At 41.4% G+C, this 22,142-nt stretch overlaps 1 protein-coding gene across 1 annotated transcript in view; it reads right to left on the bottom strand.

Moving 5' to 3' along the window:
* Positions 1 to 7,752: 7,752 nt before the first annotated feature.
* Positions 7,753 to 22,142, bottom strand: part of PEX16 (peroxisomal biogenesis factor 16) — a 599,892-nt gene continuing 585,502 nt past the window's right edge. Inside the window, exon 11 of the mRNA XM_044082857.1 lies at positions 7,753 to 8,813. Coding sequence (XP_043938792.1) covers positions 8,755 to 8,813 — 59 coding nt within the window. The 3' untranslated portion in view covers positions 7,753 to 8,754. The remainder of the gene's footprint in view (positions 8,814 to 22,142) is intronic.

Here is a 22,142-nt window from a genome sequence, read left to right on the forward strand (position 1 = left end):
TGGTTTACTTTGAAATAGCCTTCCCCTCTGCCCCTGCAGCAAATGCTACCAGCAGTTGTTCAGATTTTCTTCGAGATTTAGTCCTGTCCAAGTAGAATCAAAGTTGTCTGTGCACATCCAAGGAATGCAGAATCCATTCCCCTTTATTCTATGGATTGGGAAAGAAGGTTGGCAAATGAATGAACTGATTAAGAGCCACACTGGAAACCACCTTGGGCATGAAGGATGGATTGGTCCTGAGAGAGACCCTGTTCGGATGAAAGGCACCACTGTCATAAGGGCCTGTAATTCAGATATCCTTCTAGCTGAAGTGATTGCTAAAAGGAAGGCTGTTTTCCAAGACAGAAATTTTAACTCTGCAGTAGCAGCTGGCTCGAAAGGAGGTAAAGTGAGTTTCTCCTAAACAAAGTTAAGGTCCCAGGCAGGGGTAGGAGCTCTTCTGGGTGGTCTCAAGTTTTTTGCCCCTCTGAGATACTGCTTGAGCAGAGGATGAGAGAAGAGAGGAGGTTCTGTGTTATAATGAGCTGAAATAGCTGAGGCGTGGATTTTAATGGAGGAAAAAGGCAGGCCCTTGTGAAGCATCTCAGTTAAGTATTTCAAAATTTGAGGTATATTGGGTGCTGCTGTGCTCATCCCTAAAGACTGGTTCCAACCACAGAATCTTTTCCATTTGTCAGCATAAGATTTTCTACTACTAGGTCTCCTTGCTTCCAAGATGACATCCATCACAGGTTTGCTGAGGGATAATACGGGTGAATTTAAGTCAGCCAGGCTGCAAGGTTCAATGTTGGAAGTTGAGGGTGCATAATTTGTTTCTTCTGCTGAGACAGCAGGGAAGGAGTCTGAGGCAGATGCCATGGAGATGTGTGACACACTGCGCAGGAGGGGGTACCAGTGTTGGCGGGCCAGTCTGGAGCAATCAGAATCATCCTTGGTTTGTCCTGCTTGACCTTTAGTAGAACTTTGGAGAGCAGAGGGGGAAAGGCGTAGACTGATAGGTTTTTCCAGCTGAAGGACAGAGCATCCACTTTCCAGGCTTGTTTGTGGGGAGTCCTTGTGCAAAACTTGTCCAACTGGTAGTTCTGGGGGGAGGCAAATAGATCTATGTCTGGACTCCCCCATTCGCTTGTCAACATGTTGAAAATCCGTGGTTCCAGTTTCCATTCGTGTGGGTCTATGAGGTTTCTGCTTAGTCCGTCTGCCAGTGTATTCATTTTTTCCTGGCAGGAGTTGAGCTCGTAGGTGCACTTGGTAGTTCAAGACTGTGTTCCACAATGTCATGGCTAGTCTGCAGATGGGGTAGGTATGTGTACCCCCCCCCCCCGCTTGTTTATGTACCACACAACTGTGGTGTTGTTTGTCTTTACCATTAGTTGTTCTGGAAGAATGTAGTCCTTGAAAGCTGCCAAAGCATTCTGTGCAGCTAACATTTCCTTTTGATGGATATGTAGGGTGCATTTGATTTGGGTTCCATTTGCCCTGAATGTACTTCCCTGCCATGTGAGCCCCCCATGCATAGTCTGATGCATCTGTAGTTAGGGTTTGGGCAGCAGGGATAGTGTGAATGGTTGTCCCTTGTTTTGGTGGCAGGCTTCTGCCCACTATAGGAACTCCAGGCATAAGCAAGGTATGATAGGAATCATTGTTTCCAGGCTGACACAATGTCGACTCCATAGACTTTTTAGATACCACTGTAGTTTCCTCATATGCAGTCTTGCATATGGAATTAGAAGAATGCAGGAGGCCATGAACCCCAAGGCTTGCAGTATTTATTTTGCAGATAGCAGGGTTTTTATGGCCACTTGTTTGAAGTAAGTTACCAAATGAATTTGCTTTTCTAGCGTGAGGAATGCCATCTGGGCAGTTGTATTCAAGCTTGCACCCAGGAATATAATCTGTTGACAGGGTACCAGCTGTGATTTCTTTTTGTTTATGGTGTACCCCAGACACTATAGAACCCTTTTAACAAACGCCAGATGATATAAGAGTATGCCCTGGTTTTCTGCCTGAATTAGACAATCGTCCAGGTATGGATATATTTGAATATTTCTTTGCCTGCAAAATGCAATAACTGGAGCCAGGCACTTTGTGAATACCCTGGGTGCAGTAGACAAGCCAAAGGGCAGTGCAGAGAACTGATAATGCAAGTAGCCTGCTTTGAAGCATAGGTATCTTCTGCAAGATTCTCTGATTGGGATGTGCAGGTATGCTTCTTTTAAATCTAGAGTTGCCAACCAGGTGTCTTTGCCTAACATAGGAAGTAATTGGTTAAGAGTCAGCATCTTGAATTTTGGAATCTCCAGAAAGGTGTTTAGAGTAGATAGGTCCAGTATTGGATGCCATGATTTGTCTTTTCTGGGTACCAGAAAAAACCTGGAATAGAAAACCCTGTCCCTTTTCCTCTTCTGGTACCGGTTGAATAGCCCCCATGCTTAAGAGGGAAACAACTTGTTTTTGAGCCTCTGCCCACTGATTTGGGGGCAGGTCTGGCCACCTGTTTGGAGTTGGCAATGTGTGGAAATGAAATCTGTATCCCTGGGACACTATATTTAAAACCCATTTGTCCTGGGTTATGAGTTCCCAGTTTTTTGCATGAAGAACAATCTTTCCCCCAAAGGGGCGGTCAAAAAATAAGTGCTTGGGATTTTAAAAGGAAGTCATTGAGACTGTTTACCATAGGGGGGGGGGTGCCTTGTTATTTCCAGATTTGGAAGTGGAGACCCTCCACTGCTTAGTTCTTGAGAGTCCCCTGGGACTAAAACCTGGGGTTTTTGCTGTGTCTGGGTTTGGCTTCAGAGGACCTGTAAGGAAGTGGAAAGGACCAATTCTTAGTAGGCCAGTGCCTACTAAATCTTGGAGGTTGCACTTGTAAGAAATATTTAACAGTTTGCATAGATTTAGCTTTATCTTCCATCTTTTTAAGAACTTCTTCAGCCTTACTGCCAAACAGGTGGTCCTGATTTAAAGGAACATCCAACAATTTAGCTTTAACACGATCAGGCAAAGACTGCTCATTAAGCCAAGCATGCCTTCTAAGCACAGACCCAGTAACAGCAGCCCTGCAAGAGGCCCCTAAAGAATAAAAACCACATTGCAAAGTATGTTTTCCCACTTGTTCAGCAGAATGCATTAAATCCTGTAAATCTGTATTTTCCACACAGTCAGGAATCAACATCATTTTCTGTTTAAGCAGTCCAGTAATATGCTGTTGGTATTTTAACATATGAAATTGGCAGTTTAAAGCTCTGATTGCCAAGGCTGCAGAAGTATAAACTTTTTTACCCCATCTATCCAGCGCTCTGGAGTCTCTATCAGAAGGGGTACGATTTTTAGCAGTAGAAGCCTTAATGCCCTTGGGACCCTGAGAAATGGTCTCTGGATCTGCAACTGGATTTTTGAAAAGGAACTTGTGGGACTCAGGAACCCTGTAGTATCTGTCAGGTTTACTAGGAGCCGGAGGCAAGGAATTAGGGGCCAAACTGGATTCCGGGAACACGTCATCAACAATGTCTAGTACAGGAGGTATATCCAAAGGCCTATGCTGAGGAAGAAGAAGGAAATCCCTAAGCCTCTTTTTTGAATCAGAAAATTCCTGGTTTTCCCAGTGAAAATGCTCCCTTAAAGTTTCCCCAAAATTAAAATCCTCAGGAGGAGAAGCAGAGGGAATGGAATCCTCTGCATCAGAATTCTCATAAGTAGGCATGGACAAATCCAGGTCATTAGTAGAGTCAGAAGAAACAGATTCCTGATCAGAAGATTCATAATCAAGCTCAGCCCTAGGCCGCTTAGAGGTAGGGGGTTGACTACCCCTGATGAGTAATTAGATCTTCAGACATTTTTATCATTTGTTTTTTGGGCATAGGGGCCTGAACATGTGGCCTGGGCATCATTTTTTTAGACATAGATCGAGATTTAGGCCTTAGTAATGAAGCCGGTGTCGATTTAATATGCATGTCTGTAGGCCTGAATGCACCCTCAGAAGCCGGTGCCTGCACAGCAACTCCGGACCCATCCAAGGTAGAGACATAGTTGAAGTATCTCACGGCATACCGGACTCTGAATGGGTTCAATAGAGGCCTGCGAATCAGAAGTAGTGGGTATCAGGGGCTGCAAAAGCACCTCACTGAGTACCGGCGAACTGGCGACTGGCTTAGGAGAAGCATCGCTGGCAGTTTTGGACCTTGACAGTCTCTGTCTTTATCTTTGCGTTTTTTTGGAATTCCGGACGTCGGACGGCTAACCGATGATATTTCTGGATAATTAAGCCATGAACCGAAATAGTTAAAGGTAAAAATCTACCGACGACGGATAGTGTGCTGATTAAATAAAGCACAAAACCGACAGCAAGGTACGTCGTGGTCAGGGCATAGGCAAGGAATACAGTACGAATGAAAATCTTTGAGGTATTTGCTCTCCACAAATAATGCAATTATTAACTTTTACTGACATCGGTAAGGAGCAAGAAAAAGTTTCCCCAATGGGGTACTTAGCTTTAAGTTGAAGACTTCGGTACTGAAACTCGAAAATGAAAATTTCAGGAGTCAGCCGACTGGCACTTGCAAACTGCTTCTGCTTCGGGCACCGTACAGCAAGAAAGACTAATGTAATGGCATCAGCTGCATGTTTTATACCTCTGACGACCTGATGTCATGGAAGAAGGGACAGCAACCGATGCAGGACCCAAGACTTTGCTAATCAGGCCGACTGAGTGCACTCTGCCAGCAGATTACCCAAATGTAATGACTGCAACAGTGAAACACGAAGAACATCAACGCAATGCAGTATACTAGTTATTTGGAGACAGTCTGCTTCAACACTGCTTGTCCCACCTTTTCTGTAGCAAAAGAAACACAATGACTGAGCCTTCTCATATCTTTGGTTTTGTTTAACCAGTACCCAAGTCAACCGTGTATATCTAGACAATATAGTATTTTCTTCTCCTTTTATTTTAGACTGGAGAAGGAAATATTCAGCTAGGCAGTTTGATTAAAGGAAAATGCTGGTACTACTTTAAGCACAAAGGCTGAATTTGCTCTAAGGCTCACCCTACTTGCAGAAAACTAAATTTCCACCATCTTACAGGGTATCAGTATATTAGAGAGTCAGCTCGGGCTGGATGGTTTGGAGACAAAGCCAGACAGGTGAGATTGTGGTGGTATGAACGTGCTGAGGAGGGATGATGGGGATATTGGGAAAAGGATGCTAAGGATGGAGCTGCCAGGTAAGAGGAAGGCCTAATTTAAGGTTCATGGATGTGGTGAGAGAGTACATGCAGGCGGTTGGTGTGACACAGCAAGATACAGAAGACAGGAAGATATGGAAACAGACGATCTGCTGTGGTGACCCCCCCTAACAGGAACAGTTGAAAGAAAATTTCCTACTGGCTGTTTTTCCAGCCTCTAAGTACATCCATCATGTGCTCTGAGAACTGGTGCCTGAAAGGCAAGAGGGTTAACATAATTCAAGTGGTTCCACACTGGGGTGTATTGTGGCCCCCTTGTCCTGAGTTAGAAACATATAATGTTTCAATCTGTATATCTCCATGAGAAGGGAAAACCAGTGCTGTCCAGGTCTGAGGGGTGCTATCAGTGGCATCTTTGGCCTCCCATAACTTCTGGAACAGCCTGGGGAGCAGAGCAATCAGATATAATGAATACATGAAGAGACATGTCTACTTGGTGGAAAAGGCAATTTGTGCCCAACCTTCCAGCTGGGTCCCCCAGAGAAGCATGTTCTCAACTGTCTGTTGTTCAGGATTGAAAACAGTTAATCTCTGGGATCCTCCAATGTGCACTAACTGAAGGCAGACATCCCTAGTTAACATTTATTTGTGTGGATCTGCCATTGTGTTTTGTTGTGAGAGGATGTAGACCTGCATGGGGTCATTAAAGATTGCAGATCTAAGCTCCAGGCAGGCACTATTAACCTGCAAAGGTAGTTTGAACATGCCTCCCTCACTTGAGGATATACAACATGAACATATTGTCTAAAACTACCTCGATGGTACCACTATCCATACTGGTTTGAAAGCCTTGACAAGCTTAATCAAAGCCATTATCTCTCACATTTACTTGCTTCTTTCTTCGAGTTCTTATTCACAGACCCTGGACTTTGAATTGTTGTGTGTATGCTCTCCAGACTAGGTCTGAAGCATGTGTTGTTAGTGTCTGGTTGGGAGATACCTAAATAAAAAGGAACTCACACATTCAGGCTCACTTGGTCGGGCTACCACTTCATCTCTTTGTACTTACATTTTTAAATTACTTCTAGTGACTGGAACTGTTGATTCCAGGCAATCTCTAGTATCACTGGAGTTTTGCCATGTGCAACCAGGCCACTGCTACTTTCAAGACAGTGGAGGCCATGAATCCCAGAACCCTAAGGTACTCCCCTGGCTGACCAGCCTCTTTTTAATGCTAGACTGAGGAAATATTTTTTGCAAGTGGTCCACTTTTTCATTGGAAGGAATATCTTCTGACAGTTGCAGTCTAAAACACAACCCACGAATGTCACTCTCTTGGAAGGAGTAAGACTTGATTTGGGGATTTTTTTTTAATTGCACACCTGCAGAACTGAGCCTGATGGCTCCTCCACCTGCACCCAATCAGCGTTTTCATTCTGTGGTCACAGGAGATGGAGATCCCGGGGAAGGAAAGAGCCCCATAATTCATGTACTCCTGCCTGGAATTCTCCCTTGAACTCTGCCACTTGCATTGAGAGTCAGGTGGTTGGCATTGCATCAGCCTTGCTGGTCTTCTGAGGCTGCCTACCCTCCCCCATTGTGGGTCTTTCAAGCTCTTCTACAACTGCCCTCCTAGGATAATGTCATTAATACATTACTTGTACAAAGAGACCACCTAACCATAAACCTCTCCTGAGGGTAGGAAAGTGTTTTAATTTAAAAAAATTATTTTTTCTTTTTACAATTTTTAAAATAAAACAGAAAACCAAGTACTTGGAAACTAGCAGTTTGCTAATGTCATATGTTGCTAAGACAATTTGGCATTCTCAGTAAAAGGATTAAGAACACTCTGCTTGTGTTTTCCTTTAATACATCCTACAACCAAATTAGCAGTCTTCAACATCCTCAGTTAACACGCATTTGTAGTTCTTATTCCCTCTTTACTTTTATACCTTGCATGGCATTTTCCCTATATTAGCAGTCCTTGTAGCTAGCCATTCTTCCCCCTCAATTATTCTACCTTGCATGGCATCTACATTTAACATCATGTTGCATGTGACTGTTGTCTCTTACTTTAAGAACAACAGTATCTATCTACAGTTTATATATGCGCACCTATTTCTGGATTGCTATTAATGGGTAACTGCTTTAATTTATGAACTTATTATGTAAAATGTAGAAACAAACTATGACTGCTACCTTACTCTCACACTGCTTGATTTTACTTTATGCAGATTTATGTATCCCTTTCTAAAGCACAGTTTTTCACTCCAGTTCTCCACAATAAATGGACTGAAAAGTAGTGTCTAAACTGGTAAACAAAGGATAGCAGCAATAATGTCCTGAAAAGCAGGTTACATTGTATGTGTGTTTATGACCAAGATAACTGCTATGCAAATAACAGGAACCTGTACACAGTAAGAGACTCATTCATCAATTATCATATGACTAGATCACCATGCAATTTCAACACCACTTAGAATATTTAGAAAACACAAATCCTGCATACCAAGACATGGAATGATGATTCAAAGTGACAGCAAATTATAAAAAGAAATTAGACATTCTACACTTGAATTTCAAATGTATTTTCTTGCAAATAAGCACGAACAGTGTGCAATGTGAGTAGGTTTGCCAATGACTTGAAATTGCTCTACACAGGTAAAATAAAAAAAATCTGCAACAGCATTGTCAAAGAAATAAGTGTGCCCTAAATAAACTGCAGATCAAAATTTCTGCTCATTAGAAAAGTGTTTTCATAAAGGAACACACAGAGTAAGGGATACAAAACACTTTTTGAAATGAACAAGCCTTTCTTTTGCTTGGGTTAAGAAGATGGACAGGAGTAATCTGGAAAGGCCAAAGGCATGAACTGTACATATCAACTGTCTCTTAGATTCATAAGTAAAAAGAAGAAACCAAGGAAGTAATGCTCATATTTTAACTGCAATCTCAGTACAGAGAAAAAAAGGCAAACCCTTGCCATTGTCTAATGACTGAAACCACCAAAAGTGCTTCTTCAACCAATGATATAACTGTTTACATCTTAAAACAGACCTTTACCATGGTCTGATCAGACAAGAATATCTTCAAACTCTATTTTCAGTCTGAATATAATTCTGGACAGCTTTTACATACTGCAGGTGTCTTGACATATGATGGTCTTCTGGTGGAACTAGTTCACTTGGAACCAGGGATATCAGACAAAGGCAGTAGGTGTGGCACTGTGATGTTCAAGTCAGATTTCATATTCTGCTTGGAAAAGACCATAACGATTCTCAAGATAACCTTCTTGAATCATAAATACTCCTTGACATGGACTAAAAATAAAATATTCTCTCCTCGCAGTAGTGAGCAGAACAAAGGTTTTAGAATTACAGTTCTAACCCAGTATCTTGAAAAAGCATAATTTTACTGCTGTTTCAATGTCTCACTGTAATTTTAGATAAAGGAAGAACATAAGCTTCTGTATAGCCATTTTAGGCAGGTACTAATACTCTTCCCGCTTCAATTTCTCATATTTCTGACACATCACTTAAGGTTCAGGAAGTTCATCCTCTGATAAACAATCTTCAGCCCCAGTTGTAGAAGTAGACTTTTTGCCAGACTGGTAGATAATCTATAAGTGGACCTATGAAAGGAAAAATGCTATTAGAAACATAAGCAGAAGCAATAGAGCTACAGCAATTTCATGGATGTTTACCTCCCTGGTATATATTTCCCAAGACAATTTGCTGAAAATCTTGTTACTGTTCTTCATCCTGGTCAACCTTTTATGTTTTATCATTAAAACACTTTTGATTTCCAGTGACTTACTATGGATTACTTGGAGGCTCTGTTGGAAATTAAAACTGGACCATCTAGTTTTACATTTTATCTGTTCAGTATTTGGTTAATTTATTTAGCAATCAGATTAAATGCAGTAGGTTAAAAACACTTTACAGCCATTACCTGGGGAAAGGCTTCAATTGTTACAGCAGTTATAACTTATTGTTTACAAAACATACAAATGTCTGTACATTTAAAGAGAGACCACACAAAAACACAACAAACAGATTTTGCATCACAGTACGCCGAACAGAAATATACAATGTAACCATCAACCCAGTAAAGTGTTTCAAAATTTCAGCATTAGCGAGATTCTAATATGGCCATGCACGTAATCTGTTTAAACAGAAATTATATACTTGCCATAATGCTGGATCTTTTTATTGTGGTCTGTGTAGCTATACTGATAATTACATAGTCGTTTGTTGGAACTGATACGGCCCTGTTCATGCTCCATGACTCAACCCCCTTTATGATTTTTCCATCACATAATCCCAGCGTGTTCTCTTCAGATAGAGTTTGCTGACTAATGTTTTAGAATTATGAAATACAGCACATATATATATATATATATATATATATATATATCAATATATGTGAGATGGGCAAACAGCTTTACATTGATGTGGCATGGCCTCAGGAAAAAGTGACAGTATGGAAGGGAGACCATGTGAAGGATGTCGTATCACACCAATGAGGATAAAAAGGATCCAGGACTATGGTAAGTACATGACGTCTGTAGCTTATTCATCTCATCTGTCCAATCCAACTGATGGGTCAGAATTCCAAACTACATGAAATCCTGGGTGGCATCATGACAGGATACCTTTAAGAACTGTAGCTGTAAAATAAACTCTGGATCTGGAAAATATATCCACTTTACAGTGTTTGGCAAAGGTATGCAATTTAGACCATGTTGCTGCAGCACGCATTTTGCCTACAGCAGAATTTTGGAAAAAAGGCTGCTGAACCAGTGACTGGCCTTGTATAGAATTTCCTCTAGGTTTATTTGCCAGTGGTTTGTTCTGTGATGTACATGCAAATGGGGTCTACTTGAAAAGATTGACATACTAGAATGCCAACTTTCAGAAGATCGAGACCAAGTAAGTGAAAATGCACAACATCAGTGGAGTGTAACATAGATGGAAAAGAACAACGAATGTTAGCAGGAAGTAGTTGTGTGAGATCAAACTACAGCAGGGATTGTGGTTTTTGCCATTTCCCTGCTTTAGTGTGATATAAGAGCTGATATATTTAATTAGCAAGGGGTGTGAGTGGTGCAGTGGGGCATGCTCCTCTGCAAAACATGTTGTCAATGTTCTGGGATTTTGAGGTTCTAGTTTGTTGCTATTCTGGAGTTTTGATTAACTGGGCTTGATCTTGTCATAGACGATATTCTGGTAAGTTGACCTTGTGACACTGATCCGTGCAAATGATATACAGTCAGACAGCCATCTGGACAAGGTTGCCTTAGACATGTTTTAGTATATACGTTTATGTGCAAAGAAGGTGAACAATAATTTATCTTTCCTGAATGCTTTTTGTCCTGTGGAAACGAAATGTAAGCTGTCATTGTAGATTTAGGGTGTGAAGAATGTACTGCTTTTTGTTAGAATGATTAGAAATGAAAGTAGGCAAATGTATTGGCTGATTCAAATTGGACTCCAAAGCAAATATCGGAATAAATGAAGGATTAGTTTGGAGGGATACTCTGCCTTTATGGAAGATGAAGTATTCAGGGCTGGGAGATAAAGCTTGTAATTCTGAGATCCTTAACTGACTGGGGGGGGTGTAGAAGAAAGGTTCCTTTCAAAAAGGGCTTGGATAGCTTATGGAAGTTGGAAATCGATGCTAGTTAACCCCGTGTTTGTGAAGCAGCCTGAATCAGCATCATAGGTTCATAGGTGTGTACTAGGTTAATGTCCATGGAGCCTTTACAAACCTAGCCCACAGGATTACCCTGACATCATGCCACCCAACCTTAGTTCCCAGTGCCTCTGTCGAGTAGAGCCAGTGGAGTGATCCCCGGGGTGAATTTTCTATTTCCCATCTACTCATCAAGGTTTCTCTTGAAGAGGGCCAGTAAGGTGCTCTGTTTCACATGTTAGGGAAGTCTATTCCATAGCAAGGGAAGTCTCTGGGTTATGAATCTGTCCCTCCAACACTTTCTTTTGATTGTGGTAATGAGGTTGAGGTCACTGGAGGAGTGTGTGGTGCGGAGGGATTGGGATTTCTTTAGATGTAGCATTTCTAACAGAACTGGATCAGACATGGCTTTGTATGTCAAGCAGAGATTGCCTCTAAGTACACGATACGAGACAGAGAATAGTTGGAGATTTTTAAATCTGCCCATATAGGACAAGTGTTTAAGGCCTAGAATCCTCTTTGTGAGGTACTTTTGCAGCCTCTCCAATTGCTGTAGATGTCTAGTGAGGTCCATGCCAAATGCGGCATTATACTCTATGACTGGCCTAATGAGGGAAGAGTAGAGGGAAACAATGCCCTCTTTGTTCCTGGATGCAAAACCCTTAGTAATGAGATGTGTCACATAGAAGGACTTTCTGACCACAGTGGCAATGTGGTAGTCAAATGATGATGGATATCAACTTTTTGTTGAGGCCGATAAGGGAGTTTTTCCAGTCTTGGGACTTTACCTTATTCTGCATCAGTTTCCTCCTCCTGTTGTAGAGTTTGTTTATGGCATGGGGCCACCAGATTTGCTTCCTTTTTTTGGAGCAGAGCATCTTGGTTCTGTTGGGTATGGTGAGATCCATACATTTGTGTACGTGTTTGTACAGTGCATTGGTGTATGATTCAGCGGGTATGCAACTATTCTCCATTTGCATCAAATAAATTAGACAGGAATTGAAGGATTACAGGAATGGAAGCCCACAAAGGATGCCCAACTATTCTCCATTTGCATCAACTAAATTAGACACGAATTGAAGGATTACAGGAATGGAAGCCCACAAAGGATGCTTTAATTCACTGCCCATACATAGAATTTCCATTTGCTTTTTTGAACACTTTATGAGTGGATTCTTTTTGAGATGGAGACGGAATGTGAAATACACTCTCAAATAACATAGGGTCTTTTGCAATCATGGAAACTGGAGAAACCATATGGTTAACATCAGGTTCAGTAAATCCATATGAAGCTGCTCAGAATAGTGTAACAGAGGATTTGGATGGGAATCTAGAAGCTATAGGAGCTTCATTAGGTGAGGCCTGAGCAAGAGAAATCAAATTTGCCTTGGCCAACAAGGAGCAATGAGGATCACAGTGGCTTTATATGTTGCTGTGTTCTGTAAGAATATGCAAAGAGGAAAACAGGGGAAAGGCCTAGAAAAGTCTAGTGGGCCACTGTCTCACAGCAGCTTCTCCTGGGAACTATCTTCCAGAGGGATCAGAGTGAAGTCGCTGTTGCACTTGGTCTTGGCCAGGAATGTTGAGAGATTGCAGCAAAGCAGGCCCTAGTAGCTGAATATATTTCAGGCTACTGCTGGATTAAGAGACCACTCCTGAGGAATCACAAATGACCTGCTCACCCTGTTTGCTTAACAGCTGACTCTTCACTCTCTCCAGAACATGTGTTGTGATTAGAAAATGATGCAAAGAGATCATCAATTGCTAAACTCTCATGGCTTCTTAGCAAAGAGGCTAGGATTTGGATTTTCATTGCTTGCTTAAATACAATAATACAGACATGCTTGTTTGACTGGAAATTACTCTCAGAGGAAGAAGGTCCATAAATTCTTGCAGTGCCAGAAGATCATCCTTATCTCCAGAACAGTGTGAAGTTTGGCCTCTGTTTGACTCAAAGTTCCTTTGAACGTCATCCACTCAAAATACTCACCCCACCTCAGAGTGAGGAGGCATTCATGATGACTGCTGTCACAGGTGGACAGAGAACAAATGGTCTCCATGTAGGAAGTCTTGAAGAGGTTACCTACCATTTTAAGTAACTTGGAGGTGACTATGGGGGTTGAAGGATGATCTGAAATCTGAGACCACTGGACTCAACAACCACTGCAATATGCTCATGCAAAAACAAGCATTGGTTACTAAGGCTACTGACAAGGCCATCAACCCTAGAACTTGGAGTACCAAAGATTATGAAGGAGAGGAGTGGTTACAGTGATACTCAGTCTGAATCCTGTCCTTGGGAAGACCGACTTGGAGCTTGTTTTGTCCAGATGACAAACAATAAGGAAAGAGTTGGTTGAAGGTCTGACTTTTTATAATTCACAGAGATGTCCAAGGATAAGCAGAGCTTATAACCTCTGGCTTTGATGATAGACTCTCTGGTTACAGCAATGAGAACTCAACTATTCAAATATGGGAACTACAGATCCCTCTGAGTCTCGGGTGGACTGCGACTACTTCCATGCACTTTGTGAACATCCAGGGGGGGGTTGTGGTTAGGCTAAAGGGCAGGGATCTATGAACTGAAAATGACTGGTTCACAGCCAGAAGCATAGAAATCTCCTGAATATCTTGGCTACCTTGATATGGAAGTAGACATCTTGGAAATCCACATATGAATCATTTGCACCATGTAAACTCTGAAAGGGGTCTTTCTGACATGAGTGTAGGCTGCTGTGATGTAGAATGAGTCTGAAGTCCCCTCTTTTTTTCTTTAGAATAAAAAGGGACCTTGAGTAGATTCTGGACCCTGACTGTTTTTTATTTTAGTTGATCTTGTGGAATGTCTGGTAGTATGAGAGATTACAGGAGTGGGGGATGGGAAGAGGGCATGGTATGGCTTCTGGATACTAATCACTCAAATGTCCTGTATGATGCACTTCAATAAAGATGAATGGAAAGAGAAAAGACCCCTGAATGTCTCCAGAGATGAACAGTCAGGCAAGGCTTTAGGGAATCTGGACCATTTGCATGAAAAGGTCCCCAATAATGCCTGATTCTATAAACCTCGTCAGCATCCATTAAAGAGACCACCTCTACCACAGCCACCCACGTTTGAGGTGCCATCAAAGGGCTGAGCATGGGGATTTCAGATATATGAGGATTTTGACCCTTTTTGATTCCTGTTGTAGGATCTTTGAGGGGATTTCAAATTTGATGCCTAAGGCAGACAGTGTGTTACCTTTCCTGCTCAAATAACTTTGCCTTTCATAGTATGCCTAACTAAAGTGAAACCATCACAGGAGATGTTAATGAAGGACACCTTAAAACTGGCCACAAAAAGCCAGAAAGGCCGAAGCAGGAATGATGCCTCATGGTAATGCTTGTGCCCACTGCTTGGCTGCTTCCTCAGTGGATTTAAGTAAGCCACATGATGTAGCTGGGAATATTTTGCACTGTCCCCACTGTAGTTTCCATCTCCTATACTCTGGCACTGCAAGAAGAAAAAACGCTGCTCCAAAGCCACAAGTAACCAAGCCCAACAGCGAAAAGTGACACTGCAAGAAGAAAAAAAACACTGCTCCAAAGCCACAAGTAACCAAGCCCAACAGCGAAAAGTGACACTGCAAGAAGAAAAAAAACGCTGCTCCAAAGCCACAAGTAACCAAGCCCAACAGCGAAAAGTGACACTGCAAGAAGAAAAAAAACGCTGCTCCAAAGCCACAAAATGGTATTTTAATAAACAAATGCAAGCACCTTTGTTTCCAATGCTACAGAAACATTATCAGACAAAGATAAAATACCTCACATCCTTTAAATACCATAAAAACATCACTTCCTTAAAGGATGAACCTCACTTGCTTGAGGGGGTGGTGCCCAAATGCAAGACATGTTATACAACATCTTGTGCAACATCTCACTTTCTGAGAAAAATGCAAGATACAAAGTTACAAAACATTTCGTTACCTTCATAAAATCCTAGTGCATTTTGAATACTAAAAGCTAAGGTTTGATCAATATGTTCTCTTAAATGCCACTACATCCCCCAGGGCTTAATGAGTACATATCAATCAAACCCATATTAAAGTTGAAAGCGGGTACTGTTTGATTTTTATTACAAAATTATATGCATTTTTTTAGTATATAAAGTAACTAATGGAATTTTATTATTGGCATTAACTTCTATGTTTGTACATGATTTTTAGCTTTTAGTATCATATATTTAGTTTTTATGGTATTGAAAGGATGTGAGAAAGTTATCTGTTTGTCTGATGATGCTTCTGTAGCACTGGAAATGAAAGTGCTTACATTTGTTTATTAAAATACCGTTTTGTGGCTTTGGAGCAGTGTATTTTTTCTTCTTGCAGTGTCACTTTTCGCTGTTGGACTTGGTTACTTGTATACTCTGGCAATGGTGTCTTTTGCAAAGAGCCTAATGCCTGTTCCACTAAATCTCTATGGAATTGATTCATACGAGTGGCATAAGTCAATGACCTCACAGCAAAGGTGCCAGAGGCATACGCATGCTTCCTGTTCCTGTCCATTACTAGGACACCTTGTTAGGAAGATGGACAGCAGCTACTTCATCTGACATTGACAACTCTTGCTTGATGGCTTCTGCTATGATCATAGAGACCACAAGAGGTCTGAATATGAAGAATTTTATAGTTTTTTTCTTTGTATGGCATCTAAAGAGTTTGGATCCTTCTATACCCTCCTGGCAGCCATCAAATAGAACCTCCTCATCCTGGAAGGAGGGGGAAGTTGGCCAGGATCACTTCTGTCTCATCAATTTAAGGATTTTGTTAAAGATGCTGTTTTCTTGAGGGAGGACTGAAGGAACCTCTCAGTCATCCAACTTGGTGTTTTTGGATGTCAATGACTGCATAAGAGAGCCTATGTGCCTCCAGGGGAACCTCTCAATCATCCAACTTGATGTTGGATGCCAATGACTGCATTAGACAGTATGTTTTTCCTTTTGTACAGCCTTTTTTTTAGGAACATCTGGGGGAAGGAGGAGAATCCAAATCCCCAGAGGACTCCCAATAAAAAAAAAAAATTATCTGCTTTTACTGTATTTGTGTTTCTTCCTACTTTATTTGCTTTTGCATCATCTTAAAATTACTCAGTTGTATTTATTACTGCTTGGTGTAACTCATTCTAAGCCTTTTAGTTTAAGCACTTGGGCTTCAGACCAGTTGTTTTACATTAAGAAGGTTTGTGGTCTGCACTGTAGTGGCAGAACAGGTAGCTTACATCCTTCTAAGTTGGGAACTGCTGACTGAGGTCTCAGTGTCTGTTATTCTAAAAGTGTATTAATTCTAGTTTCAGCACTTGGGCTTCAGGCCAGTTATTTTACATTAAGAGGGTTCGTGGTCTGCACTCTTGTGGGAGGAGAGGCTGGACTCTGCCCTTCTGAGCTGGGAATTTCTGGTTAAAGGCTTATAGTGCCTGCATATTTGAACTGCTTCTTACTGAAATTGGTACACCTTGTTTGCTGTAGCATAGACAAGATCCAGGCCTGCTGAATCTAGCTTTGTTTGTGTGCTTGTTGTTTGCTTGTTATTTCCCTGAAACGCTAATTCCACCTAAAACGCGGCTTTCCAGCGCTTCTGTGGATCCCTAGTGATATCTGCATTGCTTACTGTACTTATTTCCTTGTTTCACTTGAAAGAAAGTTACTGTTTGTCGTTTTTACATTTAAGTTACCTGTAACACATTTCATTTAAGTTACCTGGCACTTGCTCACTAAAGCAATTATATAAGTCAGCACTAAAAAATTAAGAGCACTACACCCTCACAAACTCCCCTTGAGTACCTTGTTCCCCATTGGCCCTTTTTTTCAATTATAAAGGAATTCCCAATACTATTCTAGCATGTCCAAAGGTCAGTTGTCAATCTCCTCTCCGGTCCAGCTGGTGAATCTGGGAATCTTGAGGCAATGTTACAACTGCCTCATGTACACAGACAACCCTCTTCCTCCGAACAAATTCCAACATATGTGAGAGATGCAACCATATAGCCAAACTGGAGGCTAAGCTCTCTCAACTCAGTACTGGCGTAACCAGTAAGGAGGAGAAGGAAACCACACTCACTACAATTCCAGTCTCACATAGACCTACCACGACAGCAAACCAAACACATAAACACACAAAAACATACTCAGAGGCTCTAAATAAAATCTGCCTAAGCAGCAGAGACCTCCAAAGCAGACACCCAAGCAACCGCTACCCCAAAACAAAACACATGCAACACATAGCTCACAAAGCCAGTGTGCCGAACAGTCACAGCCCTTAAGGCTAAACAACACACCTGATACACTTGTAATAGGTGACTATCGTCAGGCACACTGACATCCCGCTCACCAGGCTGAACAAGGAGAAGGTCACGGTGAGCTGCCTGTCGGGCGCTAGGATCCGCCACATAACACAAGCACTCAGATCACTCCAAGGCAAGTACAAATATGACTCAGTCATTGTCTATGCTGGTGTGAATGACCTGAGATGTACCTCCCTGGACTACATGAAAAGAGACAGAGGAGCTCTCTGAGCATGTAGCCCAGGCCGGTATGACCCTGACCTTGAGTAGCATCTTACCCTCACCAAGAATGATGCCACAATATGAAGACAAGATGATCAATTTCAACAATTGGCTTAAGTATTGGTGTCATTCAAAGGGGATCCAATGCCTGTCAGCCTGGGATGACATGCTCAACAAGCCACGATGCTTCGCTAGGGATGGCTAGCACCTGTCACCCCTGGGTTTTTGGATTTTGGCAAAGGCTCTTGCTACCCCTATAGTGCCTTTTTTTAGGCAAGGCTCAAAAGACAAACCCACCTTCATAGGTATCACAAGGGATAAGAAACAGAGTAATGCTACTCAAAGCCAGAAGTCTAAACCTCAAGATGCACGCACTCGAAACTCTCCTTAGCATGGAGAACATTGATATCTGTGCAGTAACAGAAACCTGGTTCAAGGCTCCCGAGAGCACCCCAGCACTACCAGGTTGTACCTCATACCATGCTTTTCGGCCACAAAACTTGGACCGAACCACAAAAGGAGGGGGAGTATCAATATTCGTCAAAGATACCCACACCTCCGGGTTGGTGGCACAGCACGAAGCATCAGAGACCTATCCATGTGCAACTAAAAGTGGGTAAAACTACCTTCCAGTTTATAGCCTGCTACAGACCACCTTCCCAAACCCAGGAACCCCACTCGGCCTTCCTGAGAACACCGGAAAATATGAAGGTCTCTCCAAACACCATTATATTGGGTGACTTCAACTACCCAAACATAGACTGGGAGCATTACTCTAGCTCCAACACCCTAGCCCAAAGGTTCCTAGAATTTATAAACTCAAACGCTGTGGAACAACTTGTTACCACTCCCACAAGAGGGGAAAACATACTGGACCTGATCATCACCAACATGGGGACTCTATGCTCCAGACCAGAAGTGTATCCCTCATTGTAAGATCAGACCATAAACTAATCTCACTGGATATTCACATCCCGGACTCCACCCCCTGCCCTGAAAACCACAGTGAAAAACTTCTCTAATGCAAATTTCACACTCCTCAAAACTGAGGTGGAATCCTTCAAAGCCCCCGGACCTGTGGAAAATACGGCCTAGACCGTAGAATCCTTTATAAACGCATTCTATGAACACCTTCAGGAATGCATGGATCATGCAATCCCAAATAAAACCAAGTCTCAATCCTCCAAAGGCAGATGTCCTGTGACCCCAGCCATAAACAAACTATACAATAGAAGGAGGAAGCTACTACATGATAGAGTAAAATCCCAAAAAGGGAAGGCATCTCTGATCAGTATTACCAAAAAACTACGGGCACTCATAAAATAGTCTAAGGCTAGCTTCGAGAGAAAAATTGCACAGGACACTAGGATAATCACAAGGCTTTCTTTAGTTATGTTAGGAACCTGGGTGGGAATTCCCAGATATGCTCAGAATTAGTCCAAATGACAAAAATACACTGAACCCACAGACATTGCAAACATCCTAGCTGACAGGTTCAGTGCAAACTTCCACCCCTTCCCCATCAAAAGGGCAAATATCTATCCCAGCAGAGTGCTGCCCCTGACATCTCAGATGCTCAGGTAAGAGCCGCCTCCAAAGCAAAAACACAGCATCAATGGGACCAGACGGTGTCCCGGCTGCGCCCTACATGAACTCCAAGAACAGCTAAACCCAAACCTAAAACTACTGTTCAATCTCAGCCTTACTACAGGATAAGTACCCAAAGAGTGGCGTGCAGCAACAGTGGTCCCTCTCCACAAAGGTGGTGCCTCAACGGATCCTGGAAACTATCGCCCCATAAGCCTGACTAGCTTGGTCTGCAAAGCTATGGAAAGGATCATTATGGACCTCATAAATAAAGATATTGGGGACCTACAGACACTGGATCCTACCCCAGTTCGGCTTTGTTAAGGGCAGATCCTGCCTCTTAAACCTGGTCAATTTCTTTGAAACAAACACCAAGGCCATTGATGAGGGGAAAGTGGTCCACACAGCCTACCTGGACCTCGCAAAAGCCTTCGATACAATACCCCACTCGGGCATTATAGATAAGCTCACCAGCTTAAATATAAACCCCTATGTCACTAGATAGGTTGCAAACTGGCTCAAGGACAGAACCCACATGTTTTCATTGCTTTCATTTGTTTTACCTAAATATAGAGTCATGGTTGAATTACATCAAGTTCCATGATAGTTTGTTTGTTTAATTCAATATATATACAATCTGGTGTACATTTTTAATTAATTCGTGTTAAATGTTTGTAAGCTCCGGTTACGATGGTAACTGCATAGATGCTCACCCAGCATTATTTCTATTAACATTTTGATGCGCAAGGTTCCTATTGCCTATTGTCTAAACATGGTTTAACTGCTGAACTGCACCAAGTTCTTTAAATGTTTAAATGTTTACTCGTCTGTTTAGATGTATTGGCAACCGCAAACAAGTCTTTCTGGGACTATACCTGTCAACTTCTAGTTGCGCAGTGTTCTCATTGCTTTCATTTATTTCACCCAAGCACAGAATTATAGTTGAACTACATTAAGTTCCATGATTGTCTGTTTGTTTGTCTAGTTCATTATATATACATATATTTACACTTTTAACTCATAAACTGTACCATGAGTTATGTTCAAGATTTATTTTAGAATTTGTATTCATCATTAATGAAAGCATAGCTTCCGATAGTTTGTCAGTTGATCTTGGAAGCTAAGCATTGTTGCTTTAAATGTTTAATGAGGTACCTAATTACGTAGGGCTTGGTTTTAATTATTTTATACAATTTATGTAGTATATAAGCACTTTATTGTAGAATCTTCATTTGTCTGATGAAGCGTGGCTGTGACCACGCGAAAGCGCTTACCCTTCAATTATATTTATCACAATAAAGAAGAGTTTTACTTTTGCTACGGCTGCCGATAATTTCTTTGAACTGTGGATTTGGGAAGTTTGTTAAACAGCAACCGCTCAGTACTTTAACTTCATTGCGGTGAGATCAGGTTTCTGCTTCTCACATTTGCACTTGTTTGTGTTACCTGACCTCTTGGAGTTGCAGTTACCTCTTGGTTTTTTTCTATTTTTTCTGTGTGGTAACTGCACTACGCGATGGATTCCACCAATGTAGAATTAGACTACAGACCAGAGTCGAGGGAATTTTCAGCTATACCAGAAGGATTGCTGCATCACGTCGCTAACCCTTTATTGGCTTTGGAACTAGGTGGGCCAGTTAACATTCCTGCTTCCACCTCACCTGAAGAAAATCTTGCTGACTTCAACTTGGTTGTGAAAGAATTTGAAGATAAGCTATACCTATTACAAAGGTATGCCTGGCAAAGGCAACACCTTGAAGCATCCATACATCATAGAATCGTACCCCGAGGAATGTGTGTATTTTGCATGCCATCTTATGGAACTAATCATCCGGTGCTCTTGAAAAAGTGGCAGGACCTAAATATTGAACAAGGATTCAGGTACATGTCACTTTTAAATGAATATTTCTTACCTCTTGAGACTAAATTACGTACTGAAATAGACATAACTCACAAAAATTTAACTGACAAGTTTAAATCAGATTTTGCTAAAAATAGACTGCAAACCATTTTCTCACAAGTGAATTCTTTCAGTGAGAAATTGAAACAAATCAAACTGAAAAAGTTGCAGAGGGACTTTAATGATTTTCAAACTGGTCAGATTTTTGTCTGGCCCAGACACAATAATGCACAAACTCAATCGCAAAGGCCAGCTCCTTTAACACATGCTAATGACAATGTTATAACTAATGATGCTGCTTCTACATCTGTTGGTGTTTCAGCTCCGTCTACTCTACTTATAACCGATAATAATTCTGCTCAGCTTAGTGAGACGGAATTTCCTAGATTGACTGCTTACTCTGCAACACCACCTCCTAACCAACTAGCTTTTGCTAATATGCACAATGACATTCTGCCAGGCGCAAAACCTAAAGTTGCTCAAGAAGCAGTCGTTTTTACCCTATCCCATAAAAAAACACAGTATCAAGGGAGAGGGCGCTCTCAGAGCAGAGGGCCAAGAAAAAGGAAAAATTCAGAAGAGAGATATGGAACGAATCGAAGGCAAAGGATGTGACTGACATTTTTGTTAATTTATCTAATTATGACTTATGTATATCAGATGCTAGTTTGATTAACAAGGGCTTAAATTTCATACCAGCACAATGCAGTAACTTAGCTGATGTTTTATGTGAGCTACGTATTTTTTGTAGAAATGTAGCCCTTAAAATGTTTTTTAAAAACACCTCTACAACAAAAATTACTGAAACTTCACAATCTGAATATGTGTCACTAAGACAAAAGAGTAACTTTTCACCTCCTTTACCCTTCAGTATTGACTGTTTCTTAAAGGCCTGTGAGAGAGATTTTTACAAACTCTTTTCTACTAAGAAAAACAAAATAGCTTATGTTAACTTATCCTCTGGTGAAATGGCATCTTTAAAGAAGTTCAAACAGTTTTCTGACATCACCTTTAGACCTGCAGACAAAGGTGGTGGCATTATAGTTATGAATACTGCAGACTATGTTACTTTGATGTTAAATATGTTATCAGATCAAGAAACTTATTCCACCATCTCTCAGGAAAAAGTCTACTCTATTATAACTAATGTACATGCCACATTACATGACCTTCTAATGTGCCGACAAATTACAATTGTGAAGAATATAGGTATTTATACATTGAGTTCCCTACTACTCC

Source organism: Protopterus annectens, chromosome 9.part0 (genome assembly GCF_019279795.1).
Source record: "Protopterus annectens isolate FY-2018-M chromosome 9.part0, PAN1.0, whole genome shotgun sequence".
NCBI classification, from domain to species: domain Eukaryota; kingdom Metazoa; phylum Chordata; order Ceratodontiformes; family Protopteridae; genus Protopterus; species Protopterus annectens.